The 23,083-nt window shown below is 41.4% G+C and overlaps 2 protein-coding genes across 2 annotated transcripts in view; both read left to right on the top strand.

Annotated features, from left to right (window-relative positions):
• Positions 1–23,083, top strand: part of iars1 (isoleucyl-tRNA synthetase 1) — a 47,748-nt gene that overhangs the window by 2,738 nt on the left and 21,927 nt on the right. Inside the window, exons 7-17 of the mRNA XM_086199736.1 lie at positions 38–185; positions 2,227–2,314; positions 3,721–3,781; positions 4,005–4,100; positions 6,575–6,697; positions 11,848–11,939; positions 13,454–13,552; positions 17,862–17,988; positions 19,899–19,972; positions 22,246–22,440; positions 22,757–22,843. Of these exons, the coding sequence (XP_086055862.1) occupies positions 38–185; positions 2,227–2,314; positions 3,721–3,781; positions 4,005–4,100; positions 6,575–6,697; positions 11,848–11,939; positions 13,454–13,552; positions 17,862–17,988; positions 19,899–19,972; positions 22,246–22,440; positions 22,757–22,843 (1,190 nt within the window). The remainder of the gene's footprint in view (positions 1–37; positions 186–2,226; positions 2,315–3,720; positions 3,782–4,004; positions 4,101–6,574; positions 6,698–11,847; positions 11,940–13,453; positions 13,553–17,861; positions 17,989–19,898; positions 19,973–22,245; positions 22,441–22,756; positions 22,844–23,083) is intronic.
• On the top strand, positions 7,690–9,935 carry vimr1 (vimentin-related 1). Its single transcript, XM_086200824.1, has one exon. The coding sequence runs from the start codon at positions 7,778–7,780 to the stop codon at positions 8,912–8,914; it is 1,137 nt and encodes a 378-aa protein (XP_086056950.1). The 5' UTR covers positions 7,690–7,777; the 3' UTR covers positions 8,915–9,935.

Here is a 23,083-nt window from a genome sequence, read left to right as displayed (position 1 = left end):
TACTGAATCATTTCTATGTTTAATATTTGTCCCTCAGGATGTTCAGGACCCATCAGTGATTGTCAACTTCCCGTTGGTTGAGAATGAGGATATTTGTCTGATCGCCTGGACCACCACTCCCTGGACACTGCCAAGCAACTTGGCCTTGTGTGTCAATGCGGAATTCCTGTACGTCAAGGTCAAAGGTGAGAGGCAAAATCTGGCGCCCAGTCTGTCGTTTGGTCGTCCATGTTGGCGATTTTTTTTTTACCGCTGAGCTTGATGGTCTGAGATAGTTTGTCAAAATATTCGTATCCCAGTGAGCTGTTGTTTATCTGTCAGTGAGAGAAGGTTAAAGGTCATATGATTGGATTTGAATGCTGAACCAGGTTTCATAATCATTTGCATGGGTCATGTGCATCTGTGTATGACTCAAGCCAATTGACATTAAATCAGATCACTTATTTAAGTGTTCTTAATATGAAAAAATGCTCAAGACAATTCAACTATTTCTGTTCTCTCGTAATGTTTATTTCCACATGAGGTCGGGTTGCATGATTTTGAAAAAGTGTCTCATCATATTATTGTGACTGATGTTGTTTTTACAGGAGTTACAATATGAGAGGAAATTGCATTTTGTCGTGGTTATTCTCGCTTTCATTGAAAACCTGTTAAAATGTTCCAGTTGTGATATTTGTGGGCTTCTGTATCAAACAAAGATGTTTTCTTGAGGCTGTAGAATGCGACGTGTAGGCAGGACGTCTCTGCAGCACCATGATATTACATTGAAATGGTATTTTTTTGACACTCGATTTACCTTTAATGAACATTGCGCCCTCATGCATTTTGAAAATTGCTCTTGGGCTGATTGTAATTTTGATTAAATTTTAATTAATTGTGCAGGCTTAATGTGAAGCAAATTTTTTTTTTCCCCAAGATTACTAAACATGAGACTGCCATGGCCTAGTTGATACTGCAGGGGGCAGTGTTGAATTACGATCTGACAAAGCCTGTCATTCTCACTGCACTGCCTGTGCGGTGCTGCATGGTAGACTGCCTCAGAATACCAATGATCTTTTTTTTTTATTTTTTTCCATCAGCAGTTTTCTCTCTCATCCTCTCTCCCTACATCTCCATCCTAATTTTTCCCCTCATTTTCTGATCTCTTTCTCTTTACCTCCACATCCACCTGTTTCTGTGCTTCTCTATGTCTTGCGGGTGTGTGTGTGTGTGTGTGTGTGTGTGTGTGTTTTTCTTCCCTCTGTGCCTTTGTCAGTGTCGGGGTTGAGGTCCTCAGCAGCTGCAGGTCTGAACTGTGCAGTCATTTGTCACACCACCAAGAGGAAGAAACATCTTTTATTGATGTTGCTCCCTCCTCTCTGTTTTCATGTCTTGCTGTCTCAGGCCATTTGGTTTTTGCCCTCTGTACAACTGTTGTCCCTGCTTTTCTCAAAACTCTCCTTTTATGTCAAATTTCCCATTGGCCTTTTTTTTTTGTTTTTTTCCTTTTTTCGCTCTAGGAAGGTTCAGATTCCCAGAGTGTCTGGCAGTTATTCTGCATAAGGTGGCAATTTTCAATAAGCTCACTAACTGGTTGAGTGGTTGTAGCTGCATGGTGGAGGTCCTTACCTGACCTTGACTGGTTAGTTATGATGCAGGAGTTGATAGTCTTATTAAGCTTTGCATGTATTACAACTTCTCGGTTCATGGATCTGAACAGTGTGTGTGGGCAGCTTAGAAGGACCTAAAGAAGAAGAGAAAAAATATTCTGAACGGTGACTAAGTAGCCTTGAAACAATAGAGATGTCCATCAGCAATAAACTTGAAAGTCAGTAGGGGTGAGAATGGAAGCACATAGCAAACAAACCTCCTCCTTAATACTGTAGGTGTGTTCAGCTGCATATGTAACGTGCTAAAGCAACTTAAACAGTGAGACTCGCCTTCCTATTTACCAAATTTCATCATCAATTCCTATTTACCAAAAGTCATTATCTTATTCTTTGATTTATTATTCTTTGTCTGTTGAGCATCTCTGTATATCTTTGTAAGAAGTTCTGCGACTTTATCTTCATGACAGCGTCCTTAGCGTCTTGTTTTTGGTCTGCAAATGAGACGTATTCCTCTTCGTTACAGGACTTAACATAAGGAGCCCGGGGGCCGACATTGAGTCTAGATTACTGTCAACATTTGTTGGGTTGATGAAACCCAAGTTTAGTCGCATTTGTTTTTCTGTCCTCTTTGCGTCAGATAACACCACAGGCAAGACCTACATTATGATGGAGGCCAGGCTGGGAGCTCTGTTCAAGTCGGAGAGCGAGTACACTGTCCTGGACAAGTGAGTACAAAAGAGGCTATTGTACCTTTTAAGCTTGAGTAAAACCTTTGATGGAGGTGTATGTTGTTGAGCTGCTGGTTAGACTGGGAACACCCCTCCCCCTAAATAACATAAAAGTACAGACATGTCCTGTATCACTTAATCCTTGGAGCAGCCATCGTTGAGGTAGACAGAATATGTGTAATAATTAATCACCTTTGCAAACAAAACCAAAAATTTAGCATAAATTGTGTCGGTTAAATGAAAATGGTACCTTTTTTTATTTGTTCGTGGCGATGCAGCCACAGTTTGATGCTATCATGATAACACAGGCTCTCCCAGTTGTTTCATCAGGCTTTGAAAACTCTCATATTAAAGCAATAATTGACGAGTCTTTGCTATAGTTGGCAAATGCTGGCGTTTGGCATTGATGTTACACGACCCACCTTTGAAGCAGTGTCGGTATTTAGTAACTTCTGTCTTAATTAAAAGACAGTACATTCAAAAAGTATTCTTTATCCCTCCATGATTATATGAACTCCATAAAGCTTTCAGATCAAATAATGAGGGACTTTTATGATCAGCAGCATCACAGATAAGAACCCTGTGACTTCATATTGGTCGAACTGGAACTGCCGGTTGAAAACTTCTTGGCAAGTTTTCATGAAACTTAGCTGCTGCATTTCAGTTTGACTGTGAAAGGTTTCTCCTGAGTTATCTTTTCTGAATTCAGAGATGGGGATAGACAGGAGAATTAGCAAAGGTCTGCTTTACCGGCAGAGCATTGTTCCGTGCACCGGAATGCAAATCGAATTCCCAATTTCCCAGCTCAGTGGATGACTGGAACAATGAAGTGGGGAATACGGGTTGAGATGAAGGAAATGCCTCGGTGAATACCGGATACAGAACGCACTGAAACCTGATGGAGCACATTTTCAGGCATGATTTATAACCACTCATCCCTAATATTGGACAAATGAACTGGCATAGAAAGAGGCCTGGTGAAATAGTTTGAGCGACGGCGATTTCTCCAAAAGTGTCAAACTACAGGTGCAGAGACGTCTTCTTTTCATCGTGAATACAGAAACTGTCAGTCATGACTGAGACATATTTAAATTGCACTTGGAGATCTCAGGAGATCCCGAGGCTGTTGAAAGGAAATGTTCCTGTATGCTGTTGTGCATGCCGATTTTCGGATTGATGTTGGCTAAGTATGATCATTCTATAGAACCTAAAAAAGAAGAAGATTTGAATTTAGGGACCCCCATCCACCCCCACCCCCACCCCCAGTGGAAGTTTCCTAAACCTGACAATACTAGACTTTTGGGGCTGTTGCTGAGAATCAGGGTATTAAAAATATTATTACTTATCTTATGTACATATAGTATTTCCTTTATTTACTGTCTGTGTGTTTCATGCATTTTAAGGTTTCTTGGCAAGACACTGAAGGGGAAAAAATACAAGCCTCTTTTCCATTACTTCGCTAAGGTTTGTAGAATATTTGTGTCTGGCTGTTACAGTTTTATATGTTGTTGGTCACAAAATGAAAACAGTACTACGTCTCACTTTAATTACTTGTCCGCTCACAAATTGGTATTTCTGTATATGTCCTCTAAATCTGTCTCTTTACCTGTCTCGTTATCGGTGCCTCCTCTGCTTTGGCTTCCTCGCCGCTTGACCTCATCATCGAATCGTCCTCATTTCACTTCAGTGCGGGGAGAAAGGAGCGTTCCAGGTGGTGATGGATAACTACGTGAGGGAGGAGGAGGGCACAGGAGTGGTCCATCAGGCACCGTACTTTGGAGCTGTAAGTCTGCGCTCTGATTACTTTCTATTTTTTTATTCCTTATCTCAGTTCCAAGATAAGATCTTGTTCTGCACATTGATGTTTCCTTTTATCTGTAAGTAATTAATCGGGTCAGGATTATATTTGATCGTGAGATTAATTACCTGATTGATTTGTATTATTAAAAATATTGATAGCAAATCCACTTCATAATACTGTGTGTACAATGATGTCCAAAACAATTGTCATACAGAAGCACAAAGCAGAAGTCTTCAAGCATTTTTGCTTGAAGACTTCTGCTGGAAAAAAAACAGAACAAAACATAAGACATCAACCAGAGTCCTAAGTCATTTGTGTCTGGACTTTAAAATTTTTTTTTTCAGTTTTTCATAAAAACCTTGTTAAAGGGTACATTTCCTTCCTCTTTCTCAACCACATCCTGTGACTGCAAAAACACAAGACTTTGGATGATAGTTGTCATCTATATCATGTCCATTTTTTTTTTCTTTGGAAGTGCAGCGGGGCTCTCACTGATCTAACTCACCTGTTGGATCGCAATTCCAAACTAGCTGTGATACTGAAATCCACATCACCCAAAACTCACCTGGCCTCCTCCTAATTATGGATAACTTCCATTTACCGCTTAAAAGATGTCGTCTCTAGCCAGCCGGTTTGTCCGGCTCTGTTGCTGATCACATGTGGAGCACTCAGGAGGAAAACAGGTCACCTTTTGTCTAGTGTACAAGCACGCCTGCCATAATTTCACTGAGGGCTTCACAACCATCCTATGGAAAGAAAAAAAAAGTAGGAAGGTATTTTTATCCTCCTGGAGGCTTTGCTTTAGAACATACAGACATTGGTTTATTCAGTTCCTGGCACTTAACCTAGTTCATGCATGTATTTTTTTTTTAGTTTTGCAGCAATATGAATCCCTTGTTACTGTTGTCGAACAGTGGGCTACATCGCTCATATCAGCGACAGTATTTTCTGTGTTTAGATTGCACGTAATTGTGCGTTTGATGAAAAGTACTTTCTAAAGAAGGCATCACCAAATGGCTGACCGCGGTCCAGGTCCGGACCCAGTGACGGTTCTGTCAGGATCCGTTAAAATTCTAATATTAATAGAATAATAAATCATTCATGCATGCGCAGCTAATCTAGTTAATACGGCAGGAGCGTCATATATAGCCAAGCCAAGCAAATCGATTGTTTACCTTTCAGCACCAGAGAATAGCGAGAGAGAGGAGCTGAGAGAAAAATGGCTCGCTCAAAAATGAGAAAAGTAGATGGTGAGAACCAAACTTTTAAAAGTGAGTGGACGGACCAATACATGTTTGCTCTGCCTGCTGCCAGTTCAAAACCTTTGTGTCTCATAACACGGGTCGTTTGAGGAAAGGTACCCGCAGAAGTCCGCAATGAGGGCAAGTAACGTTATCGAACTGACAGCACAGTATGACAGGTCTACGGTGAAAACAATACCGTAGTCTATCGTTTTCCATTCAAGTGCCATACAAGTTCAGACTTATCAGTATGTTAAAATTATATTACTTTGAAAACACTTGAAGTGTGACAGTAAGTGATATAGATGTGTACGTACGTTGTAGATTTTATTTTCATCAGAGTACACTATTTTGAGTGACAATGTAAGATTCTTACCTTTGCTGGGAGGAAATTTTAGTAACTGGACCTCTTTGAATTTTAATTGAATACCCCTGTTCGAAAGGCTTGTACGGAATAGATCTGTACACCCCTGAGTCTAGAAACCGATGATGCAGTGCTGTCAGAGGTATTGGGTCATCGCTTAGGGGTTAGACGACCTTGTCAGGGGCAGATGGATGTCCCTGAGGCTGCAGCCAGCTGTGGACACACACCCGGCCTTTAAGGAATCACTTCTGGAATTTTCTCATTTTGCCAAAGCTCCATTACCTTGCAACTCCCAACAAAAGCCAAAAAAAAAATCAACATCTCATGGACATTCACAATTAAGGGATACATGTTTGTGAAGCAGCAATTCTGTTATTTAGGGATCACATCCATATTGATTGACGCATGCATTTTCCGTATTCCATATTCAGCAAGAAGAAACGCAGTGCGGAACTATATTTTTCAGCTCTAATGTTCTTGTGACTAGATGTGAAATGACCCCGTGAGCCATCTGTCTTGGATCTTGACAGGGTGTTTGAATACAAAATAAATTTACAGCTGGACAGCACTCAGATCTTTCATGCATAGCTGTCACATACCAGTAGTGCTTGTTTCAGCACTGCAGGAAGGATACAGCCAAACAAGGAGTTCAGTACTGAGGGCTGGCTGTCCAAGTCATTTCATCATTTTTTATTTCTATAGGAGAAATCGATCACCGTTAGCGTGAAGATAATAACTTAATTTGTAATGAATTTTTTTACATTGTCAGGATGCATGTGTTGTTAGCTTGAATACTTTTGTTGAAACTTACCCTTGTTTCCATTTTTAAAACTGTTCCATGTCCTCTGTAGGATGATTACAGGGTGTGCACAGAATACAACATCATCCAGAGGGACCAGGTTCCTATTTGCCCTGTGGACGCCTCTGGCTGCTTCACTTCAGAGGTCACTGACTTTGCGGGACAGTATGTCAAAGTGAGTGACACATCAGACATTTACATGCAGATTAGGTTAGCAGACATGTCAGGCATTCTAGCTGTGGTTGGAGGTCCTGGTATGATACGAGTGAGTAAATCTCTCAATAGTATTGATAGTTTGTCTAATTCAGTATTTCATTATCCACTCCATCCACTCTTGGCTCTACTGACCTGTTACTCTCGCTTTTTGCCGCTCATATCTAGAAAATACATTTCAAGTAAGAATGATTTATATACGCCTCACGCTACCAATTTTATAGTTGTGTGCAGATTACAAAAACGTAAGTTTACAGCACATGATAATGTCGTAAGTAGATACAAGAACAAATATTTTACATTCATCATCTATTTATGCATCAGCAGCTACTTGTGGGTGCCCATAGGAGGATTTATAGTAAACAATACACTAATAAACACTACAGTGTGTTATAGTTCACTTCAATGTTAATATACTGCTTATGAATTATGGAGGCTTGTGGAGAGGTTAGAATAAAGCCTTGCCACTTGTGGAAGACAACATAAAATTATGTTGTCGTTGTTTTTTTTCAAATGTGTTTTCAAACTATTGCTGCTGCATAACTTCTCATTGATCCGGAGGAAGTTTAGGGAACTATCGTCAGAGCAGTTTCACAAACTTGTGCCAGAAAACCGGCCGCCACAACACATTGTCACTGTGGACCCGTGCACTGGTTGCCCTCGTCCACCCTGTCACACCCAACTTCATTACCGTTCTAAGTGGGAAGCTAGTGAAAAATGGCTACATAGATGATCTGATCACTATTTCACGTCCTGGTGGAAAGCCCAGGGAGTGGGCTTGACCTTCCTGCTGCTAACAGTAAAACGTTAGCTAATAAAGAGAATGCAACCACAGTTCACTGCAAGTTTGTCATGATCCACTTTTGAAATATGTTAAAAGCAAGCGTGAGTTTCAAGACTGTCTGAGACATTCTTTATTGCCGCATAAAAACACAGAGATGATCTGGGAGCGTGTCAGTCACCGCGTGGGCTACACAAAGCAAAGCTGAGAGAGCAGCTGTTCTTCTGTAAACAGAAAAACAAACCCCGAACTATAAGCAACATGAGAGCGGCATCTTATACCCAGAAGAGCCTGCAGGTTAGCGGCTCCGGCGGCAAAGTAAGGGTTCAGAGCCCATCTCCATCCCGATGCCGTGGATCCTCGTTTGACAGCCGAGGACGTGCTGGTTACCGTGCTACTGCCATCGAGTTGGGAACAGAGATACACCAGCACCATGCCAATGAGAAAGAAGAGATGCAGGAGCTCAATGTTAAGTTTGCAGGATACATCGAAAAGGTCCAGGCTCTAGAACAAAGAAATGCTGCTCTCACTGCTGAGTTGGCTGCACTGCGGGGTCGCTACAAGGGAGGCCCCACAGGCATCGGAGAAGAATATGAGCTCAAGTTTAAAGAGGTGCGGGACCTGATAGAGACCCTGACTAATGAGAAGGGAGAAGCTGATATCGAGCGGGGCTACATTGAAGAAGAGGTTGAGGTGTGGAGGCTAAAGCTGGAGGAGGAGCTGGCACTCAAAGAAGAGGCAGAAATGATCCTGAGGGAGTTTCGACAGGATGTTGATAACGCCACGCTGCAGAGGGCCGAGTTGGAGAAGCGCATAGAACAACTGGTAGCTGAGATAGAGTTCCTGAAGAAGCTGCATGATGAAGAGGTGGCTGACCTTATGAAGCAGATTGAGGACTCTAAGGTCACTGCTGAGCTTGAGGGAGATCGGCCTGACCTCGCCGCTTACCTCCGCAACATGAGAGCAGAGATAGAAGCTGTTGCTGCCCGCAACGTCCAGGAAGCTGAGAAGTGGTACAAGAGCAAGTTTGACACCCTCAAAGAGCATGCTGGCAAGCATGAGGAACAGATGAAGACCATGAAAGAGGAGATCACGAGCTTCACCAACCAAGTGACAGACCTGCAGAACCAGATCGATGGCCTGAGGGCTCGCAATGCAGCCCTGGAGCAGCAGCTGGAGGATATGGAAGTGTCTCATATGGATAAGGTGGGGAGCCTTGAGGGGGTCATTGCCCAATTGGAGACCCAGCTTTGCGAAACCAAATTGGAGATGACCAAGTATCTCCAAGATTATCAGGAACTGCTGCATATTAAGCTGAAGCTGGATGCAGAGATCGCCACCTACAGGAAGCTGCTGGAAGGGGAGGAGCAAAGGCTTGGAATTACCAAAGAAGCCTAAATATGCCATGTGAGAGGAGCTACAGATCCAAGCTGTTACAGACAAGACCAGCAAAGCATCGTGGAGGGGAGAGAGCATCTTAAAAGTATCAAAAAAGCTCAAATGTGCTTTCCTTACCTCACCCTTCATTCCCTCGAGGCTGTTTGTGTGCTAGTGCTGATGAGTCACCTGTGTGTAATCTCTCAAAATTCTTTGGAACTGACACAGACGTTTTTCGAACATTTGCTGCTGTATTTTACAAAACCCTTTTTATGAAGTGTCATTAGCAGAAGGCCTGAATAGTGAATGTTGTCGAGACGCAAGCAGCCACAGAAAAAGAACTGATTTTGATTTAAATCCGGACGGCTCTGACCAAATGATAATCACGCCACACATTCAGTGTCAGGTTTCTGCAGTGTCAGTCACTGGTACTCAATGTCACTAATAAATTTTGCTCAATATAAAATAGTTTGACACGCAGCCTTGCGATTTCCTATTATTTGCCTTGCTTACACCTTGACCCTATTACCTGACCGTCCCTGCTGGGTTTCCAAACTGTCCCAGTCCCCCCTGCTGCATATTTGATGTCCCTTCATGAGATAACCTTCCCTCCATCCCGTTTCCTTTACCTGACTCTTGTATCTGTCCTCTCCCCGCCATCTCTTTTTGGCAGCACTAATGTCCGACCTGCTACCTTGGTTTTCCTCCAATATACCTGACAGATTTATCTTCCCTCTTTTCCTGCCAACTCAACAACACTGTCGTATCCTTCATCACCAGTTTCTGTCAGTTTATTTTTTTTAATTTTTTTTTTTACAGTAACTACTTTTCTTGATCTAAATTTAGGCTCTGGCCTCATTCACAAAGTAACACTTTTGATCCGCTGTGATCCGTCACAACTCAAACACTGCAACAAACATCATGTCATGGATGTCTTTACAGTGTTCCCCCTAATCATTACAAGTGTTTGACTCTTCCATGTACACTGCCGATCTGCTGTAACTTAATAAAGATTGAAGTGAGTGCATACAAAATAATGCATGGCTCTTTTTTTCTCCCTCCTCTTTGCCCTCTCTCCTTGTGGTCTACTTTATCTCTTTCAATAATAACTTTATTTTCCTGTGGAGTCTATTTGTCTCTTTACCTTCTCCCTGTACCCTCATTTGATGCTGTAGAATAGCAGGAAATGTGCTGACTGAGTGCTTACAGAATTGACCCCAGTATATTATACTTATTTTAGTATTTTGCTTTCTGCTTTGACCTGTAAATGAATCCTAGAGATTATTGATGGCACAAAGGAATAAAATGGTTGTGTGAAGAGAATTCATATATCTAGGTTATTTCCCCAGCAGCCAAGCTGGTGTTAGAGTTCATTGGGGTTACAGTTATTAAACAGAAGTGTAAAATGACCAGGTTCTTTACACAGATGAGTTATTCAGTAGTCCATCCATCCATTTTCTACCACTTATCCTGTTAAGGGTCTTGCGGGGACTGGAGCCTATCCTAGCAGACTTTGGGCAAGAGGTGGGGTTCACCCTGGACAGGTCACCAGTCCATCACAGGGCCAACACACAGAGACAGACAACCATTCCCACTCACAGTCACACCTACAGTCAATTTAGAGTATCAATCAGCCTCGTCCCCTCTTGTTGTCTTTGGACTGTGGGAGGAAGCTGGAGTACCAGAGAGAACCCACACAGGAACAGGGAGAACATGCAGACTCCACACAGAAAGATCATGTGCTCCAGCCAGGGCTCGAGCCCGGAACCTTGTGAGGTGACAGTGCTCACCACTGCACCACCTGCTGCCTTATTCAGTAGTGTATTGACTTCATCTTTTTTTTTTTTTTTTATACTTGAATAACCAGCTGGTGAAAAGTGTTGATCCTCTGGGTTCCAGGGATTTCTCACACCACAGGTGTACTCTAATATTTTAGTCTGGCTGTAACAAAATTTACTTGCCTGTGAAACTCAAAATCCTCACTATTACAAAGAGTGCGTGACCAGTTATCTGCCAAGCTACTGGCAGGAAGGCCATTTACTGTAGAAAGTCCCGGTGAATTTGTCAGGGGTCGGCTTTTAGGGTCGATGACAGAGTTGATGATAAGATGCAGAGCTGATTGCATGTTAGCTTGTGTCTTTGGTGTTCATAGCGCTATAAACGCACTGGTTTTGATGCGTTTGAGGATTTCTTTTCTCAAAATGAATTTTACCCAGCAAGTGCTCTGGCCCACACTGACCCACACTGTGTAAGCAAAAGCGCACGCTCATCAGTTCCAAACAGCAAAAATACCGCAAATACGTATGTTTGTCAAATATTTTACTGAGCGTTGGTGTTTCCTGTAAAATACCGTAGATTATCCAGTCTGTATTGTTTTGATTTCTTCTCCGTTTGATTGCTAGCACGGTAGGCTCAGGATATACATCACTGCCTCCTTCTGGTTGAAAACAAGAATACTTTTCTTCTTTGAGAATTGATCACATGATCACTCCATGCGCTTTCTTTATTCAGGTGTGTGAACTGGAATACTTAGAGCTGTCCAACTGTGATCAGGTCACCTGAGATGCATCTTAAGGCCGTGTCTGAACAGAGATCCAGAAATCAATTTACACTTCAACAATACAAGAAAATAATGGAAAACAGAATGTAGAAATGGCTCAGTAAATATCTTACGTGTCTGTTTATTTCATATGTAAAACCTGTTGTAGGATCTGGAGAACTCAAGCTGCGAGTGTCAACCTCAAGCGATAGCAAAGCATTCTTGCCTGGAAATGCAAATTCTAGTTAATCCTAAAACCTTGGAATACAAATTTATGATGTTTTTTTTTATTTTACTTTGTCAATGAATTTTACTTTTTTGTTTTCGTGGTTTTTTTTTTAATGCTTTTTATTTTCGTTTAACAAAAAGAGCAGTTGTTTTCAAACTGTCTAATAAATCTATTTTCATTCTCTAGGATGCTGACAAGAATATCATCAAGTGGCTGAAGGAGAAAGGCCGCCTGGTCAACGCCAGCTCTTTCAAACACAGTTATCCATTCTGCTGGAGGTAAGGCATGTAACAATGGTGTAGCCAGATTATACTCCTGTTTTCTAATTTCAATACCAGCAGCCTAATTAAGAGGCAGAAGCAGTAACCTATGTGGAGATACAGAGTGAACCTACGGCACAGTGCTTATTCACAGCGGTTTGAGGTTATGGAGGTGCTCATGACCCTCTCTGGACCCTCAGTGCAGAACATCAATAAGTGTTTGTGGTGTCGGGGACTGAATCAATTGACAGGGTCAATGTCAGCGTGGTGACGTACTTAACCTCTCAAGGTCCCACATTATCACCTTGTAACTAACGGACATACACAGATACATGCACATATACACTTGCTTTTTTAGTCGACTAATTCACTCTCCCACTCGGAGCAGCTGCAGCCTGACCTGAGCAGGATTAATTAACCTCAGAATATTCACAAATGTGCTCTATAAGCCACAAGGGGACAAAGGCTTGCAGAGATGAAACTGTTTTGTTATTAACCCCTCAGCACCTGTATGGTAAAACTCAGCTGTGCTTAAGGGACCGTTCTCAAAAAGGCCACCTTCCTCAGGAGTCCAACACAATTTGTCAGGAAGCTGACAGACAAGACAAAATGTGCAAAATGAACAAAGACATAGACACAACACCTTTTTTGTGCTTATGGTTAAAACAAACAAACAACCAAATTATAGAGGTACGTGAAATCGGCAATGTCATGCATATTTTACAGCAAAAAATGTCTACTGAAATACTAGCAACCCAACCAATATCTGATGCCCATGACACACGGTATGCCAGCCCCACAAGCCGCCAGGCAGACAATATTTACATGAGCAAAGCCTACTGTCTGGGTGATAGAGGTCCACTGAATATGCGTTTGCCCACTGAAGTCTCTTCTCAAGCCGGGGAAAAGCCAGGTCAAGTCCGTTGTGGAACGATGTGGGGGTAAACCAGCTTCTCACAGTCGCTTGCTACTATTAAAACTAGCATTTATCAGCTGTAGGAGAAGCTGGTCTGATGGATCAGACCAAGGCTCTGATCCTGAGCTGTTGGTGCGACATGTTCCCTGCAGGCGTGCGGTCGATTGGCTGTGGCATCAAACTTCTGTAACTGACCTCTAAGGTGTCTTTTTTGTAAAATGAACATTTATAGCTGCAGCAATTTGCCAAAGTGACATGCCAGTCTGCAACAGGGCAACTCCCTGGTGACTTACGACATCTTTTAGAATTAAGACGTGACAAATCTTGAGGATTCAGAGCCTTTCATTGACCTCAACAACAACAACACCTGTATTGCTAGTATGCTGTTGCTTTTGTATTAATGGTGGTTGTATTAACCTCATATCATCACCCTTTTTCTAGTTGTTCATGATTTTCTGTATGTTAAACTAAAGCATTCAACTTAAAAAAATAATCACAAATTCAAAATTTTCTTACAAATGCTATTTTGAAGTCGATTGAATCCCACTGGAGCATTATTCTTACTGGTGATCAACCTTTCCAACCTTATGTTTTGGATGTGTTCATGTACGTTCAGGTCGGACACGCCTCTGATCTACAAAGCTGTCCCGAGTTGGTTTGTTCGAGTGGAGCACATGGTGGAGAAACTACTCGACAACAATGGAAAATGCTACTGGTAAGCTCTCTCTTCTGAAACGAGTGGCGACAAGCATGCTGCTCAGTGGCAGTGAAGTGGCAGCCGTGAGCGTCCTTCCGAACAAGTGGTCTTAAATACTTCAAATCTAGACTGGCAGCAGTTGCAGCCTCAAAACAATAACAGCCACACTTCTTCACTGTCAAGTTGTTTGTCACAGTCGTGAGCGAATCTCTGCAGCTTTCACTAGCTAAAGTAATAAAGATGTGAAGATGATGAGTTTCAAATGCATGTTGCTGCGAGGATGTTTTTCACGCTTGATAAAACGAGGCCAAATGAGCCATTTAAGTACTTCATGATTCACGTGGAATTCATTACAGGACACATGATGCTACTGTTCTAATTTCACTGACAGAATTTGGAATAAAAGTTAACGTCAGCATGATGGCTTTGCTAAGTGGTATTACCCCAGGTGCTCCCACTGCTCTTTTCTGAGCCACAGTCGCTGCCTCTGGTAATGGGACTGTCAAACTGAGATGAATGACTATGCTCTAGGAAGGTGAAGACGCACGGACACACGTGTGCGCAGAGACTGGAACAAACACACACACACACAAACTATTTTAAAGGCTAAATTCCTCATCTGAGGGGTATGGTGTTGCATGCAATGTAGAACAGCCATTTGTCCATGTTTTTCATAACAATTCACATTGTGTTAAATTGTAGCTGTTCTCTGAACCCCCCCCCCCCACACACACACACACACACACACAACCCAATGAATTTATGCTGAGTGAAATGCAAAGAGGAGTAAGATTGTTGTAGACAAGGGTGAAAAATGTATGTTGATAAAATGTGTCCGAAGAATCACCAGAAATTCAATAGAATTTTCATAATAATGGATTTACTGTAGCTGTCATCATTGGGGTGCTGCAAACACACGCTCACGGTTCCTCTGTGCCGCTTCACACCAAGGATCACGCTCTTGTGCAACTTTCTAATTAAACTTTTCCTCTAACCCTTATTATTTGATTTTGTTAAAAGGCTCTCTTTTTGATTAGACTCACCACTTCTTTAATCCCAGGAAGACTGTCTGTCAGGGAGTATTGCCAGCTCATCAGCATCCTCATAAAAGTAAAATTCTTGCCGAGTTCACTACCTCTATAGAAGCTCATGTTAGCTGATGAGAGGCTAAAAAGAAACCCTTCATAAAGCAGAGTGCTAGTTACCATATTCCCAGAGTGATTTGCTCATCTTCTCTCTTTACTCAAATGGGTAGACAAGAGCTAAGTATCTGAATAAATCAACCAGTGAATTAATGAGAGCTCAGAGGAGAGCCGGTATCTTCAGTGTCAGGAGGCTCCTTGGCCACTGGGTCCTGATATCAGCGCCTAGTTTTCTTGGCCACTTGGGAGAAGAATATACATTATGGAGTGAGCAACTTATAAATCTCTGCTTTTTTCATGTTTGTTTCAAACCCAATTTACTGGAGAATTTTCTAATGTAGCACATGGGAAGTTTACTATTACTGCAAAAGAAGTAAGTAGTTGTATCATTTTATGATGTAAGGAACCTCAACAGGGCTGGGCTATGTGTTGATGTATGCTAAATATTGCAGTGATGTTTTATCATGAACCCCCCCCCCCCCCAGTTTTTAGATTTGTGGTATGAAATTACAGGTTCAGTGGAACTCTTCACTCTTCTTATGCAGGAATAACATGAAGAACATTGATTCTATTATTTGACGTGTATTTTTTCATAGCTAAACAGATATAACTCAAAGGGCCGCTGTATATTATGATATTCACCTTGCTTGCATGATACCAGCCTGCTGGGTGAACCATAGTTTGAAATAATTCGTTAAATATGTATCATTTGTATTGAGGTCACTTCAAGCTCAACAAGCTTGTCTCATATTACTAGTTTGGAGTAAGTGGTGAGTAAATGTACCGCTCTGTAGCACTTCCGGGGCCGAGGTTCCAGAGAAGGCTGAAGAAAAGACGCAGCCCTGACTGGAGCTTGTAGAAACTGAATACTGAGAGGCACGTACATGACCAGTCATCACCTGCAATAACGAGTCTGAGTCATGTGACTAAAATGATCCCCAAAACCTATATGCTGCAAGAATCACTCTGTAATGTAGTGTCATTCCAGGCAAGCGGCTCCCTCCAAATCCATACAGTACAGCAAATGGACTTTGGCTAAGAGAGGATGCATCAGTATTATGTAAAACCTAATATTATCTGAAGACAGATGTCCTGTTTCTTTTAATTCAGTCCCATCAGAGTGTATGAACTGACTGATATGGGGTTCAAGTCAAAGTGCCAGCAAATCATTTCAAATCAGCATTCCAGAGAGAACAACAACACTTTGCGCGCTTTCTCTCTGTCCTTTATGAGGAATAATTAGCTGAATTCACACTTCTTGGAAAGAGAGCCAATATTTCTAGTATGATTTATCATATTCAAAATATTGCTAAGTACAGACTAGAATTTTGATAAGAACTTGAAGGAGTTACCTTCCATGTGTTTTTCGGATGTTCCCGTCCTATCATGTCAGTCCTCTCCCTGACCACAACCTCTGTCCCCCTGTCTCCCTCTTGTATCCATCCCCAGTGTCTCCGACTTATTATAGACGCCTGCACATGTTAAATGGCTCTTCTGTGCATCTGTAGCACTAGACAGCACACTTTCAAGTCTACATTTAGCATGAACACAGAGAGGGAGGGAGGGTGAAGGATAGAGAAGTGGTTAGTGTGTGTGCGGGGGGGGGGGGTGTTGAGCTGCAGTAGCAAAAAAAAATCATTAAATTGATATATTAGGGGCCTAAATAGAAATGCCTCCTCCAAATGGGAATTGATGAACTCGTTGCTTGGTGGAACGAGTCCCAACCCAACCCCCCCACCATTTTCCTGAGCAACACTGCCTGGCACAGTATGAGATGTGAACAGAAAGGGGAAGAGATAGTTGATTAAAGTGAGACATTGATCGAGCAAAAATTGGGAGAATGAAGAGCAGAAATGGGTGAAAAGGAGGAAAATGCCCTGAATGAAATGTTAAATGTGTCCATCGTATCGTTAGATTATCAGGAATGTTATGGCCAAATTTCAAAGAGACCTGTGTCCTCCAAACGCTTTAACCTCAGACTGCCTGAACAGTGGACAATGTTTTTACCCATTTAAGTGTTGTGCTACAGTGTTGTGTTCGTTATTTATTTCCTAATATTTTCATCTGCTCTAACACAACGTGCCTATGAAGTTCAGGAGCGCTGGCCATCATCAGGCCTCTGGAACGTGGCCACATAGAAGAAAAGGGGACTAATGGGCTTGGAGGGGCTGCACAATAAAAGTTGTTCTTGAGGTGGCCACATGCAGCCATATTCACTCGCTCTCCGTTGAGACCAGACAAACACGACCTGATAACTAGAGTGAACATGGGGGCTGGGTATCATTCAACAATCTTCGATATCGGTTCTATTTTTTGTATCGATTAAAACCCAGTTTTACATCATAACATTATTGAATGACTATCATTACTATACTCAACAGTATTGATGCTTTTCTCTCTCTTTCTGCCTCAATAGTATCAACTTTTTTGTTTTCAGAATACATTTTCTGAAGTGTGAAAGGAGTGATGCATTTTCTTTTTTTTTTTCCATCATTCAAAAGAAACTAGATTAAGGGGGGGGGACTTCAATTGATTCAGACCAGAGTAAACGAGCAACTACAGTACAGGTGTGAAAAATAATCCCAAAATGGGCACTTTTGTCTCGAGGAAATAACCTGTGGGATGTAATTTAAAGACGGTAACAAATGGCTATACACTGTTCAGTCCTCTGGTCGGTTGAGGATTGGATGGCCGACATGTTTCAGAATCCTCATGATTGCTTGCCACCTTATCAATTGTTTCTAATTCCCTGTGGACCCCCCCTTCCCCCCCCATCAGAGCGTATCTGCCATGTCTGTAATTTGTAAATTAAAATTGAACAGCAAATTGCCTCCCGTATTTCACAAACCACACTCCGCACAGCTGCCCTAGGCTGCTCTGCTCCCCGCTGGCAGTCACAGCAGGTCCTGCTGTGCCGATTGCTGTCTTTGCATGAGAAGAAGTGGTTAGCTTTTGACCCACATTTACTGATCCTGGTCTCCCAAAACCCCTTCGTTGCCTAACCCAACTCAACGATTTTAGTTAATTGGACAAGGTCAAGATTTTCTTCGGTTGACTCAAACCAGAGTTGTCTTCAACCAGAAATGGGTACCTCTTTCCACTTCAACATTTCCTTTGGTTGAAATTAAGTTTTATCTAAGAAATTGATTCAAATCATCAGTCATTAAAATGTTTATTTTATTCAGGGTTCCAGAGTTTGTGCGTGAGAAACGGTTTGGGAACTGGCTGAGGGATGCACGCGACTGGGCCATTTCCAGGAACCGTTACTGGGGAACACCGATCCCTCTGTGGGTCAGCGACGACTTTGAGGAGGTCAGGAAACAACACAAACATGCACATTTAATGCTTCAAATAAGGTCTTTATATGTCTCTGTGGGGATCACACTATTTTGTCTGTTGTCATGACAAAATACCAAAACTGTTTTTGTTTTTTTTTCCCCAAGAGAGCTTTGGTAGCTCCATTTTGGACTTGATGGAGCCTGAGAAGACATTATAAAAGCTGATATTCGTTTTATTTACCGTGCTAATATATTTCAAGGAGCCTCTCCAAAGAAAGATAAGTCTAATGCAAGGGTAGTCAAATCCAAGTAGCTTTAAAATCATATATTTACTCGGTGAACATTTTTGACCTATTTTAACACGCATGATTTAGCATATCTCACCCTTTTTGTGCTTGTGAAGGAGAAAGATTCTGGCATGGCATCTTGGGGTGACCATAGTGTCAAACCAGAGAGTGTAGTGTGACTCCTTACTGCAGTCAGTCAGCTCCCCTCGGGCACCATTACAAAGTGCCTCCATAAACTCAACACATGAATGATTCATTAATGTATACAGTGAATAAATAGCAACCAAAATGTGTTTGGTTTCTCGTCATACCGGTAAAGGCAACTTCAGATGTCCTCAAGACAACCAAGTAGCAGCTGGGTGGGAAAGCAGTGAAGACATGGGAGAAAGGGAGAGGAGGTGGGAACAGAATAAATTAGCCTGGGAAGGAAATGATGGAGACACAAGAAGGAGGAAATCTGAGCGGTGGAGAGGAAAGATTGACAATAAAAGCAAACAATAGAGAGGCCAGCCAAACTCTGGAGTGTTCATCTTGTTGTCCGTGTTTGAATCTGGATGAATATGCGAAGTGGAGTGAACTGAATAGAGGAGTCAGAATTGGGTTGTTTATAAAATGAAGTGCTGGTCCCCTGGCTGAAAGAGGGACAGCTAGCGACCTGCTTGCTGGAAATAGCATTGTGACTGTTTCCAGAACACTTGTGCTCCTTCCCTGGTGCCTCCTTCACACACCCCTCAGTTGCAAATCCTACACACAAAACTTAAGTGTGTGTTTCTTTCTGTGATTTCTATCTCCCAGTATGTTTTCTTTTTTTGTTCTGTCTCTTTCTCAGCATGTTTCTTTCACTCCATCTTCTTCAAATGTTGGCGTATTATCCTCTATCTGGGCCATGATACCTAGTGGTGCGGTAAAACTAGAGCAAAGCCTACAGGTCGACTCTCTGAGGAGACCACATAACACACTTTTTACTGTACTTTGGAAGGTAAACTTTCTTAGCAGGTGTGTTCATATAGGCCTACTTTGAAGTCATGTGGTGCAGACTGGCAAGTTTGAAGCAGAAAAGAACAGTGCAACAGAAGGATTTCAGAAAACGAGCTGAAAAGAGAGTGATGATTAGGGTCTTTTGTGGTTGATCCTGAAACACAACTCTAATGTTGCTCTGCTGCATGTGTAAACGGGCAACAACTTACCAGCATGTTTACCTTACTGATATTAAAGACGGTAATTTTTCATTTGTCAATGTTTTAATGTTGGTTTAAATTAAAACAACCAGGAGATAAAGAGAGAATTGATTCTCCTCACTTGCATAATCCTCATATACAGTCGTATATATATATAAATAAATTTCATTTACAAATATTCAAAACTTAGATCATCCTGGAATGTTGGTTTCGTCAAGATTTAATCAATTTATTGATTGTGGAAAAATATAATTCCCTACAATTTTGGCTTTTGTTTTATCATTTCATGATTTTTTTTCCCTTATCATATGTCACTGTAAATTAAATATATGTGGATATTAGTTAGACAAAATGACTTATTTGAAGATGCCGGCTCAGGTTCTGAGAAACAGTAATGCAAATTTTTTCTCTTTTTTTTTTTGTATTTAAGAATATTTATTGGACCAACGTACTAATTGAGAAAATATGGTGCTTTTCAGGTGGTGTGTATCGGATCCATGGCGGAGCTGGAAGAACTAACGGGAGTCAAAGTAACTGATTTGCATCGGGAGAGGTGAGTCACTGATGCACCTGCCACGTTATCGGACAGCGTCTTGAATGTGTGCTCAGTCCTGTGTGTGTGGGACAGTGTGACACCCACAGGCTCACAAGGGCAGACGTGATAAGATGTGCTGTTTGTGTGTCTATTAGTTTATACATTTATTCATTTAAAATCTGCCATGTGTTTGACTAATGTGGTCTATTTTCCTGAAACCCCCCCTGGTTTAATGGAGCACAGATCACTTTACTCTTCCACTGGTCATCCACTCTCTCTGGCTGCCCATCTTAAATTAATGGGGGGGGGGGGGGGGGGGGGGATAGGCTTCCTGTATCCTGCTGCTGACGTTGAGCTGTACATTAAATGTACAAACTTAACCAAAGTTTTGGTTTATGGTTTGAGTCTATCATGAGGCAGTGCTTTACAGTCATGATTCATTTTTTTCCATTCCATTAATTGAAATTTCCATTATTTTAAATACATCTCAATGAATAATACTCAGATTTTAAAAGTAGTTATTGTTGGCAATAAAGCCATTCTCCATTCAAGCAGTGCAGCATCCAGCCTCTTAATGGAATCAGTGAAATTAGAGTGGTGGTTCAAACTGTTGGAAATATCACAGTGTTATTTTCATAAACTGCTTTATACTTGAAATCAAATACTATTACAAGCTTTTTGGGCAATCTGTCCTCAACTATGCCATAGCCTATATAATAGAACTGGAAGTAGCTTCCTGGTCTGAAAAATGAAGCCACACCTCCTGTTTATATTTTGTTTTTGTTTTTGTTTTTTTCAGCTCTAAAAATTGCAAAAACAAGTCTGATCACAAAGAAGTCTATTCTCACTCAATTAATCACCTCAGAAAATATTTATTATACTGATTAATATTATTTTAAAGTTCTAGTTTTTACCAGAGGGGGCTGAAGCAGGATTGAGGCGTGTCACCACAGCGGTGGTGATTACTGGTTGCAAAAAAGGTGATTAAGACAATAATGTTAAGTAACGCAAAAAATGGCTTAAAATGGAAGTCTATTGACCAGTGGGTTCCATCACAGGCTACATCCACTTATTTTATACCGTTTCTGGTCTGTATGGCCAAGAATTTGGTTATGGTTGAATTTGTGATGAAGAGAAAAAGAGCTTGACCCAGCTTTCTCAGTTCTGCGCCTCGTGCCTGTCGGTGCCATAACTTGGTGTGATGGCCACATTATCTATTTCACGTATGGTCGGACACATCCCCATTATTCTGCGAGTGAAAACATGTGGTTATAGGGCTTTGCAGACACTCCTGAACCACCCCACTGGTACCCATTTGCAGCATTCCGACCCTTTATTAGAGGAAGATAACTTTGAATTCTTTTGATTTATGGGGAGAAGTTTTCAGCCAGATCCAGAAGCTGTTTGATTCACAGACAGCTAAGTTGATAGACTGTAATCGCTCCTTGTTATAAAGTGTGAAGGGGCCAATTCCTGAAGATAATAGCTCTGCCTGCATTTTCGAACAATTTTCAGGGTTATGTGCAGAGCACGCTGCAAAATTACAGATTGAGCTACTCAAAATGTACTCAAACATTCTGTTCTTTTTGGAAAATTCCCTCTTAATGCTCAATTTTCATCAATAGGGCCTCATAGGAGTAGCAGAGCACTGCAGCAGAGCAGCTTTAGTGGCCCGCCCTAGATTACTAAAGGCGTACTAATCAACGGTTTATAGTCCTGAGTCCCTGTTAATGTTTTAAGTTCAGGCTGTTGCTGTAAAAAAGAAAATGTAAGTGTTCTTACTCAACTGTCTGTGGATACAATGTAATGTGGTTTTTATTCACGTAGGATACAACTAATTACACTTTATATACAAGAGAAATTCATAGAACTTTTAAAGATACTGCATGTAAACTGACATAAAGCGATTAAACAGTTTTCTTCAGCTCAAAAAAGTTTTTTTGAGGGAACATTGATTTTGTTGGTTGGCTGAACTCAAGCAAGCCAGTATATGGAATAAATTAATCCTTTTGTCTGAAACTCATGACCAAAAGCAATAACAGACCTTATACTAGTGGGTGTCAGCACAATATGAACACAATTTTTTCACCTTGTACGCAGCTGTGAAAGATTATAAAATCATTCTTTTAGACTGCAGCTATAAAGTTTAGAGATCTATAGGTTGGAGTTTATAGTTTACACGTTTATAAAGTTTCCTGATAATACAGAAAATAAAAGTGAACAAGGAGAAAAAAAAAATTCTGTTGTGGACGTCTACCTAATGATTTTCTTTCTTTCTTTTTCTTTTCCAGCATCGATGCTCTGACAATCCCCTCCCGGTGTGGTAAAGGAGTCCTGCGGAGGGTGACAGAGGTGTTTGACTGCTGGTTTGAGAGTGGCAGCATGCCTTACGCCCAGGTCCACTACCCTTTTGAGAACAGGAAGGAGTTTGAAGACACTTTCCCTGCAGACTTCATCGCTGAAGGCATTGACCAGACCAGAGGATGGTAAACTGAGAATGAATGAACAGATATAGGTGGATGGTGGGAACTATACTAATGGAGAAATTGATGAAACGATGAGGAATGGAGGTGTAGACACGTTCCCCACCGAGCTCATCGGAGGAAATTGTTACAAGTGAAGCAAACAGCAGGCAAATGTGTTCATAAAGATTATTTTGAATTGCCTGGACTGGTGTCAAATTAACAGCAAATAGCTAAATGAAAACTTTAAATCTCTTTCCTCTCAGTCTCACCTCATAGGATTTAATTGTTATATTTCAACCTTGACCTTATTGTGACCTTGCGCGCTTTCCTTCTGTAGGTTCTACACCCTCTTGGTGCTCTCCACAGCTCTGTTTGGAAAACCACCCTTCAAGAATGTCATCGTTAACGGTCTGGTACTTGCTAGGTCAGTCTAACTTTACCACAAAAATAAACCAGAAATTACAGAAAATTCATAATAATTTATAGCTGTCAGGCTGTTAAGGTATTAGTTCTCAATTCCTAATTTGTTGAAATAGAAATGGAATAGATGGTAACAGATGTAATGCTGTTTTTTCATTATATCTTTGTCTCTCGCTCATCTGATATTACCAGTCTCACCTTATAAATCAACATGTTTCTAGACATCACTTTGTTTATCCATTTT

The sequence above is a fragment of the Aulostomus chinensis genome, chromosome 3 (assembly GCF_037954235.1).
Source record: "Aulostomus chinensis isolate RoL2024-O1b breed Wild chromosome 3, RoL_Achi_v1.0, whole genome shotgun sequence".
Taxonomy (NCBI): domain Eukaryota; kingdom Metazoa; phylum Chordata; class Actinopteri; order Syngnathiformes; family Aulostomidae; genus Aulostomus; species Aulostomus chinensis.
This window is presented reverse-complemented; position numbering and strand designations above follow the sequence as displayed.

Coding starts and splice junctions, on each gene's coding strand:
- vimr1 (XM_086200824.1), top strand. CDS start 7,778: ATGAGAGCGGCATCTTATACCCAGAAGAGCCTGCAGGTTAGCGGCTCC.